This window comes from Tauraco erythrolophus, chromosome 7, assembly GCF_009769465.1.
Source record: "Tauraco erythrolophus isolate bTauEry1 chromosome 7, bTauEry1.pri, whole genome shotgun sequence".
In the NCBI taxonomy this organism is placed as follows: domain Eukaryota; kingdom Metazoa; phylum Chordata; class Aves; order Musophagiformes; family Musophagidae; genus Tauraco; species Tauraco erythrolophus.
The window spans coordinates 16742316-16760428 of NC_141471.1; the positions used below are offsets into that span (position 1 = coordinate 16742316).

At 40.7% G+C, this 18113-nt stretch overlaps 1 protein-coding gene across 5 annotated transcripts in view; it reads left to right on the forward strand.

Annotated features, from left to right (window-relative positions):
* The window catches only part of ARHGAP12 (Rho GTPase activating protein 12), an 81424-nt gene extending 70158 nt beyond the window's left edge, over positions 1–11266 (forward strand). For all 5 annotated transcript variants that reach the window (XM_086614391.1, XM_086614392.1, XM_086614394.1 and 2 more), the window contains 7 exons: positions 668–776; positions 1771–1890; positions 4736–4834; positions 6911–6988; positions 7839–7973; positions 8258–8360; positions 8787–11266. In XM_086614391.1, the coding sequence (XP_086470517.1) occupies positions 668–776; positions 1771–1890; positions 4736–4834; positions 6911–6988; positions 7839–7973; positions 8258–8360; positions 8787–8961 (819 nt within the window). In that variant the 3' untranslated portion in view covers positions 8962–11266. The remainder of the gene's footprint in view (positions 1–667; positions 777–1770; positions 1891–4735; positions 4835–6910; positions 6989–7838; positions 7974–8257; positions 8361–8786) is intronic.
* Positions 11267–18113: the final 6847 nt, after the last annotated feature.

Here is an 18113-nt window from a genome sequence, read left to right on the forward strand (position 1 = left end):
CAGGTATGAGGCTGCAGGTGGGCAGTTTGACAGACTCTGGTATCTGCCTCCACACTACAACATGATCTATGTTTTCACTTGACTGTGTTTAATGAGAATATGCTGGGAGAGCAATAACACAGGACAAGAATTTTAGGTCCTGGTATATTTACTTTTTCAGAGTGAATTCAGTGTGTGTTTTGACTGAAATTTTCAAACCAGTAGTTCTATTTTCTATTAAGAAAATTTTAATTACCGAGATCAGCAATAGAGTAAATGCTCTAGAAATTTTTTTTTTTACTCTATCAATCAGGTGCTTCTGTAGCAAACAGTGAAATAGCTGATGTTTATCTACTGGATTTGAAAAAAGAAAAACATTTCTATTGTTTATTGGTTGGTGTAATGAAGTGTTATTGTGAAAGGATGGTTGTGCTTTGTTCAGTGTCCAGCAAAAATTTCTTTATTGGGTCTTATGATCATATAGTGTTTCAGAGTTTTTAACTTTGCCAGTGAGAAGGGTATCATCTCTGAAGATGTTTTTAGCATCTGAAGTTTAGGAAAGAACAAACTGAGTATCATTATAGGGGAAAAAAATGTATATTGTGGAACTGTCTATAGGAAATGTGTGTTAGTGCTATATTCTATGAACTGGCAAACTAATCACTGTGTATCTTATTAAATGTACTAGGTAGTAGAGTCTGATGAAGTATTAGAAGATGATGTTCCAGATTCCCCAGGAGTGGAAAAACAAGACAAAGAAAAAGAGAAAGAGAATAAAGACTCTAAGAAACTGCGTTGTGAGTTGAAAATCTTCTGTTAATTGATTTTAGCAATGCAAATTTTTATTTTTTGCATCTTCAGTAGAAGTAGAAATCAAACCACTGAAGTTTGGAAACAGGCTTTTATATAGTTCATTCTACAGCTTGGTGCCAGTTAGAAGATTTTCTTCCATGTCTTATTAATCATACTTAAAAAAAAGTAAAAGGAAAAAAAAATACCAATTGTCTTTAGCACCTGCTGTATGACACAAGAAAAATAGGAGAAAATAGGCAGTGGTGAAATGAATTATTTTCAAGGTGTTGTCAAATGCACAGAGATAACTAGACATTTGTTTTCTCTGACTTTTATAGATGGTTTAGAATAAGAATTCTTTTTGTCCTTTTACATGTTCAAAACTGATTTGATTTGTTTTACTTCGGTTTTGCCTGTGATACAGCATCTGTAAATATTTGCACTATTAACTTAAACTGCAGTTCTGCTAAGTGATGTTATATTGACTCATTTAGACCAACTTAACATTTTTAATTACATCTTCAGAATTTTAGAGCTAAGTTTCTTTGAGGTGCAGAAATTTCTTCCTATGCACAGAAATCTATTAATCAGGCAGGCTGTTTTCTGTCTCTTCTGGGCCTTATATGTTATTTCAAGAAAGTATTTATTTCTTTCAAAACAGTTTAAGTTAATGAAAGGCAGCACTGTTTTTGAAGCATAGCCATGTTTTTGAAATTCCCCATCAATGCCATGTGTAAGCTACCATTTAGTTAGCTTCACAGGCCACACTTGATTTTACCAGTTTTTTGTGACAGGGTTGTCGTTTGGTGGTTTGAAAAATAGATGCTATTTACAAGGAATTCCAAAAAGTTAAGGAAAAACATATGAATATGTTGCAAATTTGGGTAGACTTTTTATGTGGTTTTGAGCTTAATTTTTTTTTTTAATGGTAGTTCCTGGGCATATAAATGCAATGTCGCTTCTGCGGATATTCATGCTGAATGCCTTTCTTTTCTTCAGCAGTGAAAGCACCTAGCAATATAGATTCCACAGATCAGAAAAAGACCAAAACGAAGCTCAAGAAGTTTCTTACACGGCGCCCTACATTACAAGCTGTCCGTGAAAAAGGCTACATTAAGGGTAAATGAACTTTTCTAGAAAAAGAAATAATTTGAAATGCTGAATTTAGTAGTTCACATGTAAAATGGGGTTAAACTGGTCTAGTTTTAGAATAAAACATGTATATAGCTGGTTTAACAAAAGTCTTGGATGTATAGTGGAACTGGTGATTGATTGTCATTATTCTGAGCACTGCTACTAGAAACTAAACTTCATGGACGATGTCCTCTCCTTCAGCATGTTACTGGCAGAACTGCAGTGAAAATTGAGGACCCAGGAGCCTATTGAACTTGAAGTGCTTCTTATCTAGAGAGTCCTTTTGGCCTGCTGTTCTGAGCTGGCAACTTCAGCTAGCTGATAATCATTTGTGCATACAAGGGAAAGAAAAGTCCTTTAGGTACAAAGCTGAATGCATGTGCTCATCTGTTTCACAAGAGTGTTTTAGTCTGAGTGGAACCAGTCATGTGCCATCTCAGGAGAAATGAAATTACTTAAGCAAACCAGGATGAGACTAAAGGACTCTTAACTTAAACATATTTTTTCCCTAACCTTTTTTGAATGTATACATTTTTTAATTGTTTCACAAACTTTGAGAGAACAGTATTTGCACAGGTTTAAGTTAATGTGTTTGTATAAATTATTGACTCAGTACTTACTGTAAAACTTGATTTCTTTATTTATTTGTGTGCTTTAGCAGGACTTGTAGGTGGTGCTCTACTAGGGTCAAAATAGCATATGGGTAGGCAAATATCAGACCAAATCCTACTGTGGTTTGCCTAACTACATACTTAACAGGTGTGCTTCTATTGCATGTGGTGTTTGATATATTTGTGTATCTGCAAATATAATTTATTTGTAAATTACGGAATTTTCATTTGGGATAAGGAGGCATTATTCCCAGACTTTGACGTTTTGCTGTGCTTTACAGCTTAGTATTCATGTCATGACTCAGTGACGTAACTTTTGACATTAGCAACAGTGAATGCTAAGCCAAGTTTAATTTGTACGCATGCGTGCTGATGATTGGATTTTTAATAAAGACGTTAAGGAATGAAGAGTTTGTTTTTATTTAAAAGCATGGTATCAATTTTAAAAGTTGGAACTACACTGTATGGTTTTATGTTTACTGTATGAATGAAAAATACATAAGTCTTTATTTAAAAGCCCAGTGTACTTATATGGCTGCTGCAGAACAAACTTAGTAAACAGAAAACTTGGCAAACCCATATAAGAAAAGTTCTAGAAAAAACATACTTAAAACAGCATGCACTAAGCAGAGGAGTAACTGTGCTAAAGTTTTGTTACATGGAAAAATGAAATTACCAAAGTTACTTTAAGATGAGAGGAAAAAATATGATTCCTGTGTATGCTGAAATTATAGAAGTCAGAGACGATTGTAGCAAATCAGTTTGTTACATGCTAGTATTTTCTTGTGCTACCTAAACCGCGTTGTTTTACGTGCTACAGCTGCATGCTAGCCTGGCTTTCTACTGCGTGAGCTTTTTCAATCCCTTGCTAGTGATTCTGCTTACACAGCTGGCTGCGTGAGTAGGAGCAGCAGCAGGACTGAGGTGTTTTGGGTCACCGACCTTATACACATACAGCTAATTATACCAGTGTGTGCCAGTTTTCATACTGCGTAATTGGTTTGGTGTGCTCTTTGGATTTCCCAAAGCAGTAGTCAGATGCAAGTGTTGTTAATGAACCTACTTAAATCACTAAACATGAAAAATGGGCTAGATGCTATGCATGATGCAAATGCAAGAGCGGTTTCTCTCTTGCATAAGCTCTGAAGTAAGATCCACTACATACTGAGAAGGTGGCCACTTCCATACCGTATTTAACAGACTAAAAAAGAAACACCAAAACAACAAAAAAGCAACAACCACCCAGACAAAGACTTTCTTCCCTTTAAGAGTGTGAGCTTTGCTTCTCCGTCTCAAGACCTTATTTCAATCTCACCTGAACAGGAGAGGCCATCTATTATTTTGACATCTTTGATGAAAATCATAGAAATGAGTCTGAGAGATTTTGATGATGACATAATCTGAACAAGAGGAGTTAATATGTTGCTGAAATACACTTGGACATTGCAGGAATCTGTTCTCTGCCCAAGCTGATTTCATTTTTGCTCCAGTTTATGATAGAAAACACCTCCCCTGGATTGTGTAGTTTTGAAAACAAGACTTGAAATTACCTTTGCTCATAAATATCTGTATTTAAATTCCAACTTTGCGGCCAGGTTGCCTATGCATAGTCATACTTGCATCCATTCAGAGCTCTGTGATGTAAAGGTCTGTCATTTACAAATCCATGTCAGAACTTAAAAATGTTAGAAGTTAAAGAGTCTATATTGAATTAATTTAGTATGTAATGCTGGATTAAACAGTCGGTGCAATGAAAGGTGACATTTTACAGGATTTTTCCCCAAGCAATGCCAAACCTTTCACTTTGGTTAAAGTTTATTATCTCTGTTCAGGTTTTTTGAACAAAGATTAAACTAAATGTATTTTGAACTCAGAACAGGAATGAAGTGTAACAGGACATTTGAATCCATTAGATATCTCATTACAGTAACAACTATATGACTCTTGCAAGTATCTCCTGATGGATTAAAATGATTTCAATAGCCAAAGTTCCTTACTCAGACTCGCGTTTGTGTAACTGCTGACACTCTTTCTTACTGGGAGTTTTTTCTTGCTGGGAGCTGCTGACAACTCTTTTCAAAACTTCCTTATTTTCGCTCTAATACTGCGACAATTGTGTCCAGTAGTCTTTGCCCTTTGTAGAGGTTTATTTTAATCTGAACTAGTTCTGTTACTTGAGTCCTGTTCCACTGTAAATCAGTCTCTTTACTTGGTTCCAGATCAAGTGTTTGGTTCCAATCTCACCAGCTTGTGTCAAAGAGAAAACAGCACGGTGCCAAAGTTCGTGAAGCTGTGCATTGAGCATGTTGAGGAACATGGTATGGTTGAAGTTTTTTGTTTCCGAATCTCTCTTGCTCACCACACTATCTAATTTTGAACATTTTAATCCTTAAAATGCTGTAGATTTATTTGGGGAAAATAATCTGAAACCTGTATCTGTAGCTAACAATGAGTTTTCAAGAGTGGGGAGGTATGTGGGATCCAAAATGGAGAGGGGAGAAGAAATCTTGTATCTGAGAAATTTATCTGCTTCCATATATTTCAAGCTGAGTAGAAGGCAGAATAGCCTCCTGGCAGCAAGGCTCTAAGGAAAGAGGGATTACAAGAAGTAATAGAAGAGCTCAGACCATCAAGGCTTTTTTCAGATGAAAAGAGAGACTGTCAAAATGCGACCATTCACTTTTGGAAGGTTTAAGCATGCTAACAATTGTTATTAGTAAAACTTCCTTGAAACCAACTTCTAGGAAAAAGTTGTGTTCCTGCTCTGTGTATGTGTTGACTGCCAGAACATGTCTATCTATTTGATGCCCTTCAGCTGGTTACACTGATTGCTATGTGAAGTTTTAGGCAATTGACTCAATTTTTGTTTACCTTCATAGAAAATAAGTGTCTCCTACCTAATAACTGAGAAAATTATATGTTTGAAAGCTACCTGTGACATTCTGTGTTGTCTGATGTAAAGAGCATCTTCCTGTTTTTCTTGAAAATATGTTGGCTGTGACTCCTGACTTGGCTGTAGTCCGTGCTTGTTTTCTTGCTTGTTTCTTGCTGTTGTCATTGCCCTGTCTCTTGGAAAAGATGACTGAGAGGGGATTATGGAATCTCCATAATCATCATTCAAATATATACCAGTCTGTTAATCTGAGAATGTTCTCTTAAGAATCAGGGTAAGTGTAACAGGAGAATACTACATGTGAATTTTAAGGCATCTTTCATGGGAACTTAATTTAGGATTTTTTTGTCAATCTGTGTTCCTCTTTCTCAATGCTGCTATCTTACAGCCTGGGAGGGGAGAAATAACTGCTTCCATTGCCTTATTGCAGTTCAACAAACTGCCACCTTGCTTGTAACAGCAGGCTTTATTCCGTCTCTGATCTGCAGTTTGTGAGAAAGGGGTTATTTTGCTTTGTTCTTCCTTTTTTTTTTTTTTTTTATTTCTTTTTTTTGTATTTTAAAGACAGGACTGCAGTGAAGATAGTGGTGAAGTTTTCCTTTTTTAAATACCTGAGGGGAAGCTGACAGAAATGAACAGGTTTTTTTCCTACTTCTCCAACTCTTCTTCCTACTGCAAATACACTTCAGATCAGTTCTTTCTGTAAAGGAATCACTAGTGGATTAAGGGGAAAAGGGATATGTCAGATGGTGCTGGTAACTGTGCTGTGTTGCATCAGACAACTCCTTGAGGAGCGACAGGGACCTGCAGGTATTCTGGCAACACTCATCCTCTCAGTGGCACTGACTCACATGCTGCATTTAAGTGGTGTTTCAGTTAAACTCTACCTCCTAATCACCTCTGAGTAACTGCAGTAGCAACCACCGACACACAGTTTTCCTCTTTCCTAGTTGTGTGTGCAATGCTGTCAAGGCAAGGGCTACCCATTGTAGTTCTGAAGGCTGTTGGGTAGTGATGAGTCTGCATGCACATCATTCCTTCTCCATGCAAACCTAGTCACGTGACAACTTTGAGATTCTCTCTATGCATGACTTGATTTGATTTTTCTTAACCATACATTAAAAAACATGAACATCCACAAAATACTTGGTTCTTGCATGTTGCCCTGCCCACCCACCAAGGGTATCTTAAACGAGACACCTAGTCTCATTGGGGAAACTTGGAGCTGTTGCCTCATGACTGCTGTTCTACTGTGTAGGAAGTTTTAGAGATTACCTGGAGCTTGGCACTGCCCAACCTGTGTCAGCAAACTAAACATCCTCTGATATGCCCTGCCTGTGAAAAAAGTTAGTTTACCTTTTTTTTTTGAACCAAATGTTCTTTGTTACAAGGTGGGTTTCTTTTGTTTTAATATTGCTGAGTAGACCTATAAAGAAGCAGCTAATGGTTTCAGAATTCGTATGTGTGTAAGGTATTGAAATGTATTTATCTTTTTTTTTAGGATTAGATGTTGACGGCTTATACCGAGTTAGTGGCAATCTTGCAGTGATACAGAAGCTAAGATTTGCAGTCAATCATGGTAAGCTCCCTTCAACTGTATTACAATTGCATATATTTTCAGATTGTTGAAGTTCATAGAAAGCTAAGGAAAAAAAAATCTATCTAATGTATAATTGCAGTCATTCATGAGAAATGATTGTTATCTCCAAAGTAAAATTACTTCAGAATTGCAGAATTTAGTGTGTAATATACATCATCTGAAAAACCTAGCGTCCTGGAGGTTTGGTCTTACGTGGAGCATAGAGACATTGCTGGAACATAATTCTAAAGAAAGGTGGTAATAGAATCTGAGGGGTAGGGGAATTATTTCAAACAAAATAACTGCATACCTTATGGAAAAACAAGCATATTAAGCTTCCACTGCCATTAAAATTGTAAATTGATGCTTTTTAGCGAGATTCGCTACTGCCTTTTAGTACGGGGGTGCTTAGCTCCTCTTCGCCATACTCTGTGTACAAAACCCTTTCGTGTGGCCGTATCTTAGTGTTTTGTTCAGTGGGATTCAATAGACAACTTGCACCTAGGAAGATAACAATAGCCCATGTACAATCTGACCTCTCATTTCCTGATTGACAGGGTCTAACAATAAATTTTGTGTTATGCCAGCAGCTTCTGTTCCCCTCTGGAAAATGCCCTTGGTGTAGGGAAGCAGCATGTAGTGCAGTAGACAGAGTTTGGCCATCCGTGTCTGTAGTGGTTGAGTTTTGGTGTCCCCTTTTACTGCTGCAGCTCGAATGGCCTGAAGTGGGGTAACCGTCTTCACTGCTTTAAAAGCAGTGAGTACAGAAGAGTAGTTAAGTTTATTTAAAAAAAAAAAAAAGCTTTTCTAGTTAAATTATTAACATGAATTATTATTTTTTCTCTTTCAGATGAGAAACTAGACTTGAATGACAGTAAATGGGAAGATATACATGTCATCACAGGAGCTCTGAAGATGTTTTTCAGAGAATTGCCAGAGCCGCTGTTCACTTATAATCACTTCAATGACTTTGTCAATGCAATTAGTAAGTCCGGAAAACATGCATGTGCTTTTTGTACAAGTTCTGCTCAGTGTGTACAAGTCACTTCGTTATTTTGGACAGTAAAAAGAACGGTTTTGGTTACAAGGTCTGTAAGGCTTACCCGAAACTGCCCGTCAGGAATGCACGCTCCGGTCAGGAGGTGGCAGTGTTTTATCTCTTATTAGCGCTGCAAAACGTTCGCTTTTATTCCCAGTCTGTTGAATTTTGTGCTGAAGTTTTAGAACAAAAATACTGAACTTTTGTTTCTATGCCTCATCCTTTTGCAGAGCAAGAGCCAAGGCAGCGTGTCCATGCTGTTAAAGATTTAATCAAACAATTGCCAAAACCAAATCAAGACACTATGCAGGTACTCTTTAGGCACCTGAAGAGGTAAGTAGCAGACAGAAGGAAAGGCTTTGTATTGCTGATCCTCTCTTAACGCCAGATAATCCAATTAAAACTACTAGGTGGCTGTTCCCACTGCGTTTTTCTTGCCTGTATTGAACTTGATGAAAACAGTGTGTCAGTCTGTTTTTACAGAAGCTTGCAGTGCACTCAGCAGACTTTAGACAGTGTGTGTCATAGTTGTGATGTTTACTGACAAGTCCCTATGTTCAAGGGATTGTGAGAGGATCAGGAATAGCATTTCAAAACAAAACTCTTCTTTAGAGAGGGGAATCACAGCAGCTGTATGTCCTAATAACAAGACTACTCATTAAATAAATACTGTGAATAGTCATTTGCTTTGGCCTATGTCTTTTTCCTGTCATCATATTACTCTAGCACTGCTAAGTCCCTTTTTTTTTTTTCTTTCAGAGTTGTAGAAAATGGAGAAAAGAACCGAATGACCTATCAAAGTGTAGCAATAGTTTTTGGTCCAACCTTATTAAAGCCAGAGAAAGAGACTGGTAACATAGCAGTCCACACAGTATACCAGAATCAGATTGTAGAATTAATTCTACTGGAATTGAATTCCATCTTTGGACGCTGACATTTTTCTTGGAGTACAAACTGGAAGTGATGGGTTGGCAGCAGTGCTCCATCAGAAGGAAAATCTCTCGCTGTACATGATGCATGATGTTTGTGGACCAAGCAGCAACTTGTTTTTTGCACTTTTATGGAGGGGAGAAAGAGGAGAAATGTTTCACCACTTTAATGCGAATTTAAGTCAACATTTTGGATTTGTTTGAAAAGTTCAATGTAAAAAGCGAATTGCGAAGTTTATAGTTTGCCTTTTTTAAAGTAGCATTGGAAAAATGTAATATAGGTTCATACACTGGATTTCTTGGAGAGTAAAGCTATTAATCTCAAACTGGATAATCTGGAATTTAATCTTAAAATTCTTCCACTTGATAGGGGAAAGTCTTGACAACTGATGTGGAAAAAGTCAGTGAAGATACATCGTAAGCTTATGTATTACAACCTACTCAGATCTGTATGACGCTTTTCCAAAGGGTTTCTGCATGCAGTGACTGTCTTAAACTTGTTTAATTTAACAGTTTGGTTTAGTTACTCAAATCTAATTCCTCACTTGATATCTGCTGTCCTTTCTCTCCCCTCCCCCCACCTCCCTTTCTTTTTTTATTTTCTTTTCTTTTCCTTCTTTCTTTCTTTCCTTTTTTCCCCAGCAACCTTTCTGGAACTTCCTAGTCGCTTTATGAAACAGCACACTATTTCAAAAACTGAACTTGCAAGAATATCCAGCAATGGATATTTGTCTTGTGGCATAATAGAAGTCATATTTAATAAACCTGTCATGTTTTCAGGGTATTTCCTGAGCTAAGTTTTGTGTTATACTGATTTAAAGCTAAAATCCTAAGTAAATACCAACTGTAACACTGTATTGAGTTCTTGGTATAATACTGTGGTAGTGGATGTTTCCTGATGTAAATACAGGCTGTCCTTTTGATTCTTGTATATAATTCAGTTCCTGTATAGTTTAAAAATACTTTAGTCACAATTCTAATGATGGGTAGTTTAGCTACAGTAGCATAATGTTTCCAGTGGATGTCTGGGTTTCAGCAGGGAAACAGGTTATGGGGAGGGAGGGGGGACCTAACTGTGTGCACTTTTAGATGTTAATTACATTTGCGGGCAAATAACTGTAATGCAAATGGTACTGGAGAAATACTGAGTGTGCTTGCTAAATTGTTAATGCACTACAAGAGGAGCCTTTTAGGTTATTTAATATGTACAGGATACATTAGAAAAATGTATTATGAATTCTAACATCTACAAATAGTGAAACTCGTGTTTTGATAGATAGATGTTTGATGGAATCCATGATGCTAAACTTAAGAATTTCTTTTTACATTAATGTAGAAAAATTTGTAAAATTGTTTTTGAAAGATTTTGTTACAGGGAGCATGGTCTGCTGAAGATTTTTTTAAATGTATTTTTCTAGACTAACTGCTGTATCTGACATTTGTTATGTCTAACCTGAATAAAGAAAACCGTTAGTTCTTTTAGAGTTCGCTATTCCTGCTCCAGACAACATGAATCCCCTTTTAACAGTAAGACCGAGGTATCTTATGGCTTAGCATGGATACTACTTGTGACAAAGCGTTGTCACAATGGATTAAAGGACAAATGCTTACTTTATAACCTGACAGTTTTAGGAACTTCCCAGTCCCTTTCTTTAGCAACTTAAGTTCTAACATAAGGTTCAGAGAGGGCAGAAGTAATTTATAGATATAAATTTGTGTTCTTCAAAATACATCCCAGCTTACTTGGAACCTACTGTACAGAAAGCAGATACGTTGGGAAACAATTGTATTTCGCCCTTGATCTGTTGTGTACGTTTCACAACACAGTTCTGGCTTACAGCAAAGGGGATGTGTGGTGAAGTACTGAGGTGTAATCAGACAAACGGTACGAGAATTTCATGGACATAGGGCTTGTATGAAGAGTCTTCAGAGATAAAAGAGAAGATGAGTTACCTTGTGGCTTTCTCACTGTCTTCTTGTGGTAATGGTGAAGTCTTGTGGTTTGTTGCAAAGCAACCTGGGTGAGAACTGTGATAGCTCCATCTCAGTGTTGTGTTGTCAGCCTCCTGGTAGGCTGTCAAACTGGAGCAGTGCTGAGTGGCAGGTGTGCCCCAAGCTACTAGAAAGTATCAACAAAGTTGAAATCTGTTCCTGTAGATTATTCAAATCCCAATGTGAGCTGTAAAACAAAAAAGAATTCCCACTGCAAAATGAGAGGGCTTATCCACAGGTCACCTTTTCTGTACGAGTGTTAATGTTTTTCAAAGAAAGAATGCCTTTTTAAAACAATTTGCTAATAAGGATGTCACGCTTTTCCTTGTATTTCCCTAAAATAAAGGATTTTGTTATTACAATATGTAGTATGGTTTTGTGCGGAGAAATTATCGTAAGTTTTAATGTTCTCATTTTTAGCTTGGGGAGGGGAGAGTGTTCTTCTTAACTGAAAGAGGTGTAGCTAAACTCTTGAAACATTCAGGAAGAGGAGGCTGTCCAAGCTGACAGTATGCTGCTTGTGACTGACTGGAAACTGTGTGTGTCAGCACGTTGTGTTTCTTCACTACTTGAAATACCGTGTCCTGCTCCCGCAGTTAGCTTTATTTTAAAAAATCAAAACCAGATTTTTGCACAAACACAGCAGGGGAAAGCTATTTGTATTAGATGAAACATAATTAAATTTACGTATTCCTCAGTTTAAGCTTTAAATCAGATTTAGTTCTGATTTAAAACCAATTTAAAGACTAAATATAAATTTAAGCCATAACCACTCAAAGATACTGGAGGTCCAACATTATGTATTGATGCCGGCTGAAATTTTATTCCAGCACTAGAGCTGTGTTCAGCTGCGCAGCGTTAGTACCAAGCAACTCTCAGACGTGCTTGATCTATGCCAGTCACAGGTTTCTTCAGTTTAAAGCTGGAGAGAGAAGCGGACACAAAAAAAGACAAGGGAAATACACACAGCCATTTCATGTAAACTAATTTCTTTAAATCAGAGTTGCATGCTAACAAAGCTTCCTGCGTGCAAGTGGATAGGTCACGCTTACTGCCCAGGCCCAGACTTTCCTCTCCATCTTCACAGAAAGCCACGATAAATTCTTTGTGCTGAACCTGTTGTATCCCAGCAAGTGAATCCTCGACCTGCAGTGTGGGGGAGTAGGGGATTCGTAGGGATTACGGTATCGGTTTATTCCTACGTGAAGCCCTGATTTTTTGCCTTGAAGGGAACAACTCTACTTAGGCCCAAAGTAATGATATTTTCAGAATCAATTGGTTAATTCATAAGCCATAACGTAAACTGAGCACAGAGGGGCATTCTGCTGGGCGAGGGGGGAGGTACAGCATGTCTAATGAGGCCTTCTGCAACCCCTGGCAGGAGGAGAGCTCCTCTGAAGAATCTTAATTAGCCTCCACAATTGCAAAGTTTTTTGGGCAAGCAGCTGGTAGGACTGGATCAGACCTTTACAAAAGTAGCCCTATGTGATTGTGGGACTTAAATGAACATTCCCCCCTGCCCCCCCCCAGCATTCTTGTAAACAGAGCGCTTGTAAAACAAGATCACACTGTGTAACAAACCAACATGAAAGACATTCAGAGGCGAATTGGCCCCTTGGTCCTATTTATTGCCTTGAGAATTAAATGGCAGCTCTAATATTAAAGTTTCCTACAACTTCCCTAAATGGATTCGAGTTTGTCAAGGTACTTATCTACTACTTTCTTTCAAAAAGAAGAAAATGTTGCGTTCAGCAAACTCAGACTGTTAAGTGGAACAAGCGTGGATAGCATCAGGTTTATTTCTTGTAGAGCCTCATCTTGCAGCATATGGCACTAAATGAATTGGCTTGGGAAGGGGACAGCGGATCCGTAGTGTGGGAATAAGTAAATGCAAAGCACTGAAGGCAACCAGACAAAGCAGGTGTGATGGACAAGCAAGATAGCAAAGAAACAGTCACTTAGAAAATCTGCAGGAATCCAGGCCAAGAGACCTGGGAGAAAGACCGACGAAAGTGTGGTGGTTGGTTTTTTTTTTCTTTCTTTTCTCTTACAAATGAAGGCCTGGCTATGTTTTATAATGGTAAGTTGCTCTGTAAACAGGTGGAGTTCAAGTGATGTTGCAAATTGGCAGTTCTCACCTTTTCTCTGGACTTTTTCAGAGCAGCTTCTATGTTTCAGGCCTCAGTGATGAGCTTGTGTCCAGATTCACTCGATGCAAACACCTGAGTGCTAATGGGAGTCAAGAACTATCTTCCTTCAACATAACTGTGAATGCACAACCAGCACCTGTGAAATACAAAAATAAACTTGTACTCAGTTTGGCAGCATTATTCTGGTGGCACCGAGTGTCCCATCCGAGACCCGAACCATGTGGCACCAGATCCTGAAATGCACTGGAGCCCTGTCTGTTACAATCTCAGCACGTCAGAAGAAAGAAATGTGTGAAGCTGAGAAGTGGGAGTATGCAGAAAAAAATAAACCCCCAAGCTAACCCGTTTTCACAACCAGTTTAGGTTTGCATGAATGGTACAAATCTGCCTAGAATAGTTTGTTTATTCATAGTGTGAAAGAAACAGCTGTGCTCTAAAAAGATAAATACTGTAATTAAAAGCTGTCATTTTTTACATCAGGCATTGGAAGATAAATGTTAAGCGTTGATCAGCTTGTCTGGTTCATCGTGTGCTGTGGCCAAATGGCTGGAATTGAAGCGCTGGTGGTGTGTTCCCTGGGCACTGATGTGCCCGTGCTCTCTGCCTTTTCTTTACCAAGAGGGTGATGCTGAGCTGGTGGGGGCTTGTTGACTTTCTGCATAGAATCATAGAATGGTTTGGGTTGGAAGGGACCTTAAAGATCATCTAATTCCAACCCCCCTGCCATGGGCAGAGAAATCCTCCACTACACCAGGTTGCCCAAACCATGTGAGTGCCCTGCCTTGCTACTCGTTCCAACAAAAGGAGGAGGTACCTAACCTAGAAACAGAACTGAAAACCACCTTTTTTTCAAGAAAACCTTTCTTATCAGCCTGGGCTGGGCAGAGCTTTGTCTGCAGGCGCTTCTGCTGCCCAGTGCTGCCAAGTGAGCACGTCTTCTGTGGGTGCTGGCCTTGGCAAGGCCCTGCCAACACACAAGCATGACCCACTCAACTTCACGGCTTTCTTCTGTGAGGAAAAACAGAGACATGGTTGTGCAAGAGATAGAGCCTCTCCTCTGGCACTCCCTTAAAGCATTATGGATGATGAAGGATGCCCCCATATTTCCCGCTGTTTCATAGCTGAAGAGCTGTTCTCACCAACATGCTAGTCCTGCTCTAAGTTTCTCTTTGAAGTTTTAAAGATAAGACTTCTTTTCCTATTAATCTCTCCTTTTTCTGCATCCACCCACCTGCTATTCCTGCTGCACTGAAAGTCAATCCGACTTGGACCATTTACTTCCTTATTTGTCCAAGAGCCTGGAGCTCCGGTGCTGGAATGTGAATGTGCTGGGCTCTGCCCGGAGCGCAGCTTTGCCTGCGGAGGCTGAGGCACGAACGCTTAGCCATAGGCACGGCATTAAAGAGCAGTCATCAGTGTTGATGCTAGAAGGTAACATAAATGGGGGAAAAAAAAAAAGAGTGCAGACTAGAAGAATAAAAAAAAAAATTACCTTTTTGGGTAATAGTTAAAGTAGTTTGTGTGCTATTCCCCTGCTTCCCAGGGTGCCCGTTCTTCTCCTGTGTTGCAGAAATGTACATGAGTTAACAAATTAGGTATCATATTTGGCACGAGACTGAGGGAAAGCACTGTAATTCCATGCAACTATTGAATCACCAGCCGTATCGCTTGTGCAGGCTGAGCTGGGAGCCGGATGTCAAGAAGACTGGCGGAGTCTTCAGGTCTGCATTAAAACACTGCGGCTACAGGCCAGGATCATAGTTGTCCTCTTCTTTTGCCTGAGCTTCCCAACCTGCCCCATTCGAATGCATGAAAATAAAAAACTTTCTGTCCATCTTTCCTATTCGTGGAGTACAGCAGCTCTGTGCAGCAAGCCAAGGGCTCTGGGTGTCCACGGGTACAGCTTCTTCCCCTGTATACACACAATTTAGTTAAGAGGGGGAGAAGATAGTTTATTATAAACATTGAGCAGTGGGTGGCATCATTAGCTCTTAAAAATCATAACTAACCCCCCAGGTGGTTGCACTAATGTGTTCTGGGCTTTCTTTGCATCCCTATGATAAAAAGAAAGCCTGAGCACGTGAAGGTGGCAGGCAGCGCAACGGAATGCCGAGTGCTGCTGCTGCTGGCAGGCAAACTCCATTTTGCCAGCATCAGTCTCGGACAGCAGAAGTGATGCCCATGCTGGGCACACAGGCCCTGGCAGACCTCACCGATTGACGCTGTCCTGCCATGGGACCTGGCAGCTGCTGGAGTGGGTCCAGTGAGGGCCATGAAGATGATCCGAGGGCTGGAGCACCTCTCCTATGAAGACAGGCTGAGGAAGTTGGGGCTGTTCAGCCTGGAGAAGAGAAGACTCTGGGGTGATCTTATTGCAGCCTTCCAGTACCTGAAGGGAGCCTACAGGAAAGCTGGAGAGGGAATTTTTACAAGGGTGTGTAGTAATAGGACAAGGGGAAATGGCTTTAAACTGAAAGAGGGGAGATTTAGTTTAGATATAATGAAGAAATTCTTGACTGTGAGGGTGGTGAGGCACTGGAACGGGTTGCCCAGAGAAGTTGCAGCTGCCCCATCCCTGGAAGTGTTCAAGGCCAGGCTGGATGAGGCTTTGATCAACGTGATGTAGTGGAAGGTGTCCCTGCCCATGGCAGGGGGTTTGGAACTAGATGATCTTTAAGGTCCCTTCCAACCGAAATCATTCTATGATTCTATGATTCTATGACCCAGCACCACCATAACCTCTCCTCTAGCCCAGCAGAAGAAACCCCTCTGGGATAAACCAGGCAAAACGAGCTAAGCGGCAGCCTGCCAAACTGGCTGACACTTCTGCCCATCCCTGCTCACACACAGGCAGCCGGTAGCACTCTCTCGCTGCAGGCAGGGGCACCGAAGGCAATGGCAGAGAAAGAAGCCAGGGCTGGGAGACACAGAGCTATATTTCTCTCAGGCTCAGCAGCAATTTGAGTCACTCTTAAAGACCTCCACTGATAGAAAGGGTAGAGTCTCCCAGGCACGTAATTCTCATCACATTCAGAAAGTTTTTCTTCTTGTACATCTAAGTAGCCCTTGCTGCAGTTTACTTTCATCTTTTTCCTTACTCTGTCCTTATCCATCACTTTTATCCCATTCTGCAATGTATATGGCGAGTTATTTTTCCCTGTGTCTCTACACACACAATGGCCATCCATGAAACTATAAAAGGTTACTGCGTCCCACTTCTCCTTTCTCTAGACTAAGCAAACTCAATCCTCTTAATCTTTCTCTGGATGCCATGCAGCCGGCTGGTTAAAGCATGGGACAGGGAAGCCTGAGTTCACATCCCCCTCAAGGAGACAACTTCAGCACTCATCTATTAAATAAAAAGAAAGTTGTGGAACGTTCTTCACTTCCTCTTCAACCTTCAATGCCCACCTCCAGGCCACCCCCAGCCTTTGCTTTATGGGCTTGTCCAGCGCCACTGGTGTGCACTGGAAACTCCCACTGCCAGCTGACGCAGAAGGTCTGGTCTGGGAGTCCCTGAATCCCCAATTTCCAGCCACTTCTGGGCCTAGAGACCTTACAACGCACCTGGAGCTGTTCAGCAATCAAGGCACGTTTTGCTTCCAGAGGCAATTAGCCAGCACTTTGGCACCTGTGCCCTGTTTTAGACATAGCAGAGCAGCTTAAGATCAAGTGCTGTAGCTACCGTGCCTGAGCACTCACCGCACGCTGGAGATCCATGCCTGCCCTGGTAGGGTTTGGAGAGAGAAAGATGTGCAAATCACTCTGCTCGACGTCTGCAGGGACACGTCCTTGGAAGAAGCAAAAACTCAAGAGCTGATATATCAAAGCACTCCAAAATTTACACATCTACTCAGAAGCATTGGCAAGAGAAAACGGGCTCTAACAAACAGGGAGGGCAGTGAAAACCGTCATGGGCAGCTGCACTAGGACTGTGTGGCTGAGATGTTTACTCCCACCCCTTTCCAGAACAACAGCTTTGGGTGACACCATCACCCAGGTAACTGCAACTCTTGCTGTCCTTGCAAACTAAAGTTTTGCTGAAGCACCAGGGACCAGTGCTCTGGTGGACAGCTCTGCTCCAAGGGCTGGGCAGTGGGTGAGGGCCATGTAGCCCAAAGCAGCCCTAGCAAGCTGCCTCCCCAGCTGTCACCAGGGCACTGCGAACGGAATGCACCGACCTCCAAAATACAGACTTTGGAGAGGCGAGAGGAAGAATTGCTTTTACAAGCTGTTCCCAAGAGCAGCAGCCCCAGCACAGCCTGCTGCTGTCTCCCTGGAGAGCATCGCAAAGCCTCGCAAACATCCTGGACAGGGCTAGTGCCACAAATTGGGGCAGACCCTGGGGTTCCCCTCCCCTGCTTGCTGCCTGTACCACATCCCTCTGTGACTCCGTGGAGACTGCAGCACCTGCCACATTGTTCTGCTCTAACCTGCAGCTTCTGTGAGCCGGATCATCTGGGTGAGAGCTGCCCCACCGGCTGCGCACCAAGGAGACATGGGAAAGTTGGAATTACATTTCAACTCATGGTGCGAAAGCCAATGCTAGAAGGACAGTGCTGTTAGCTACAGCATGGTAACTGGAAGAGGTTTTTGGAGACAGAAACACTGAACACATTTAGCTTGATTATCATTTTCCAGACAAAGCTTGTTGTGACAAAGAATAATTTATCTTGAAGAGGTTCTCAGCATCTTACAATTACGTACAAAAAATCAAGGCTCTAAACATTAAGATTAAAGTAAAAATAAGGTACTAGCAGATTTGGCCTAGTCTAGCAGATTTGTCTGACAAATTAAAAGTACGTAACTCTGTATTAGTATTTCACCTAAGCTGGTGATTAGCACTACACCTGCATCAGCGGGAAGAATGTGGCAAAACCTGAGCGTCCTTTCGTTTCCAGGCACCCATTAAAAGGCTGCACACTACCAGAAAGCTGTGATTTAAGTCCTGAAAAGAAAATATTGTGAAGCCATGCAGTGGTAGTTTGGAGGCTGATTTCCCCCCAGTGCATCGC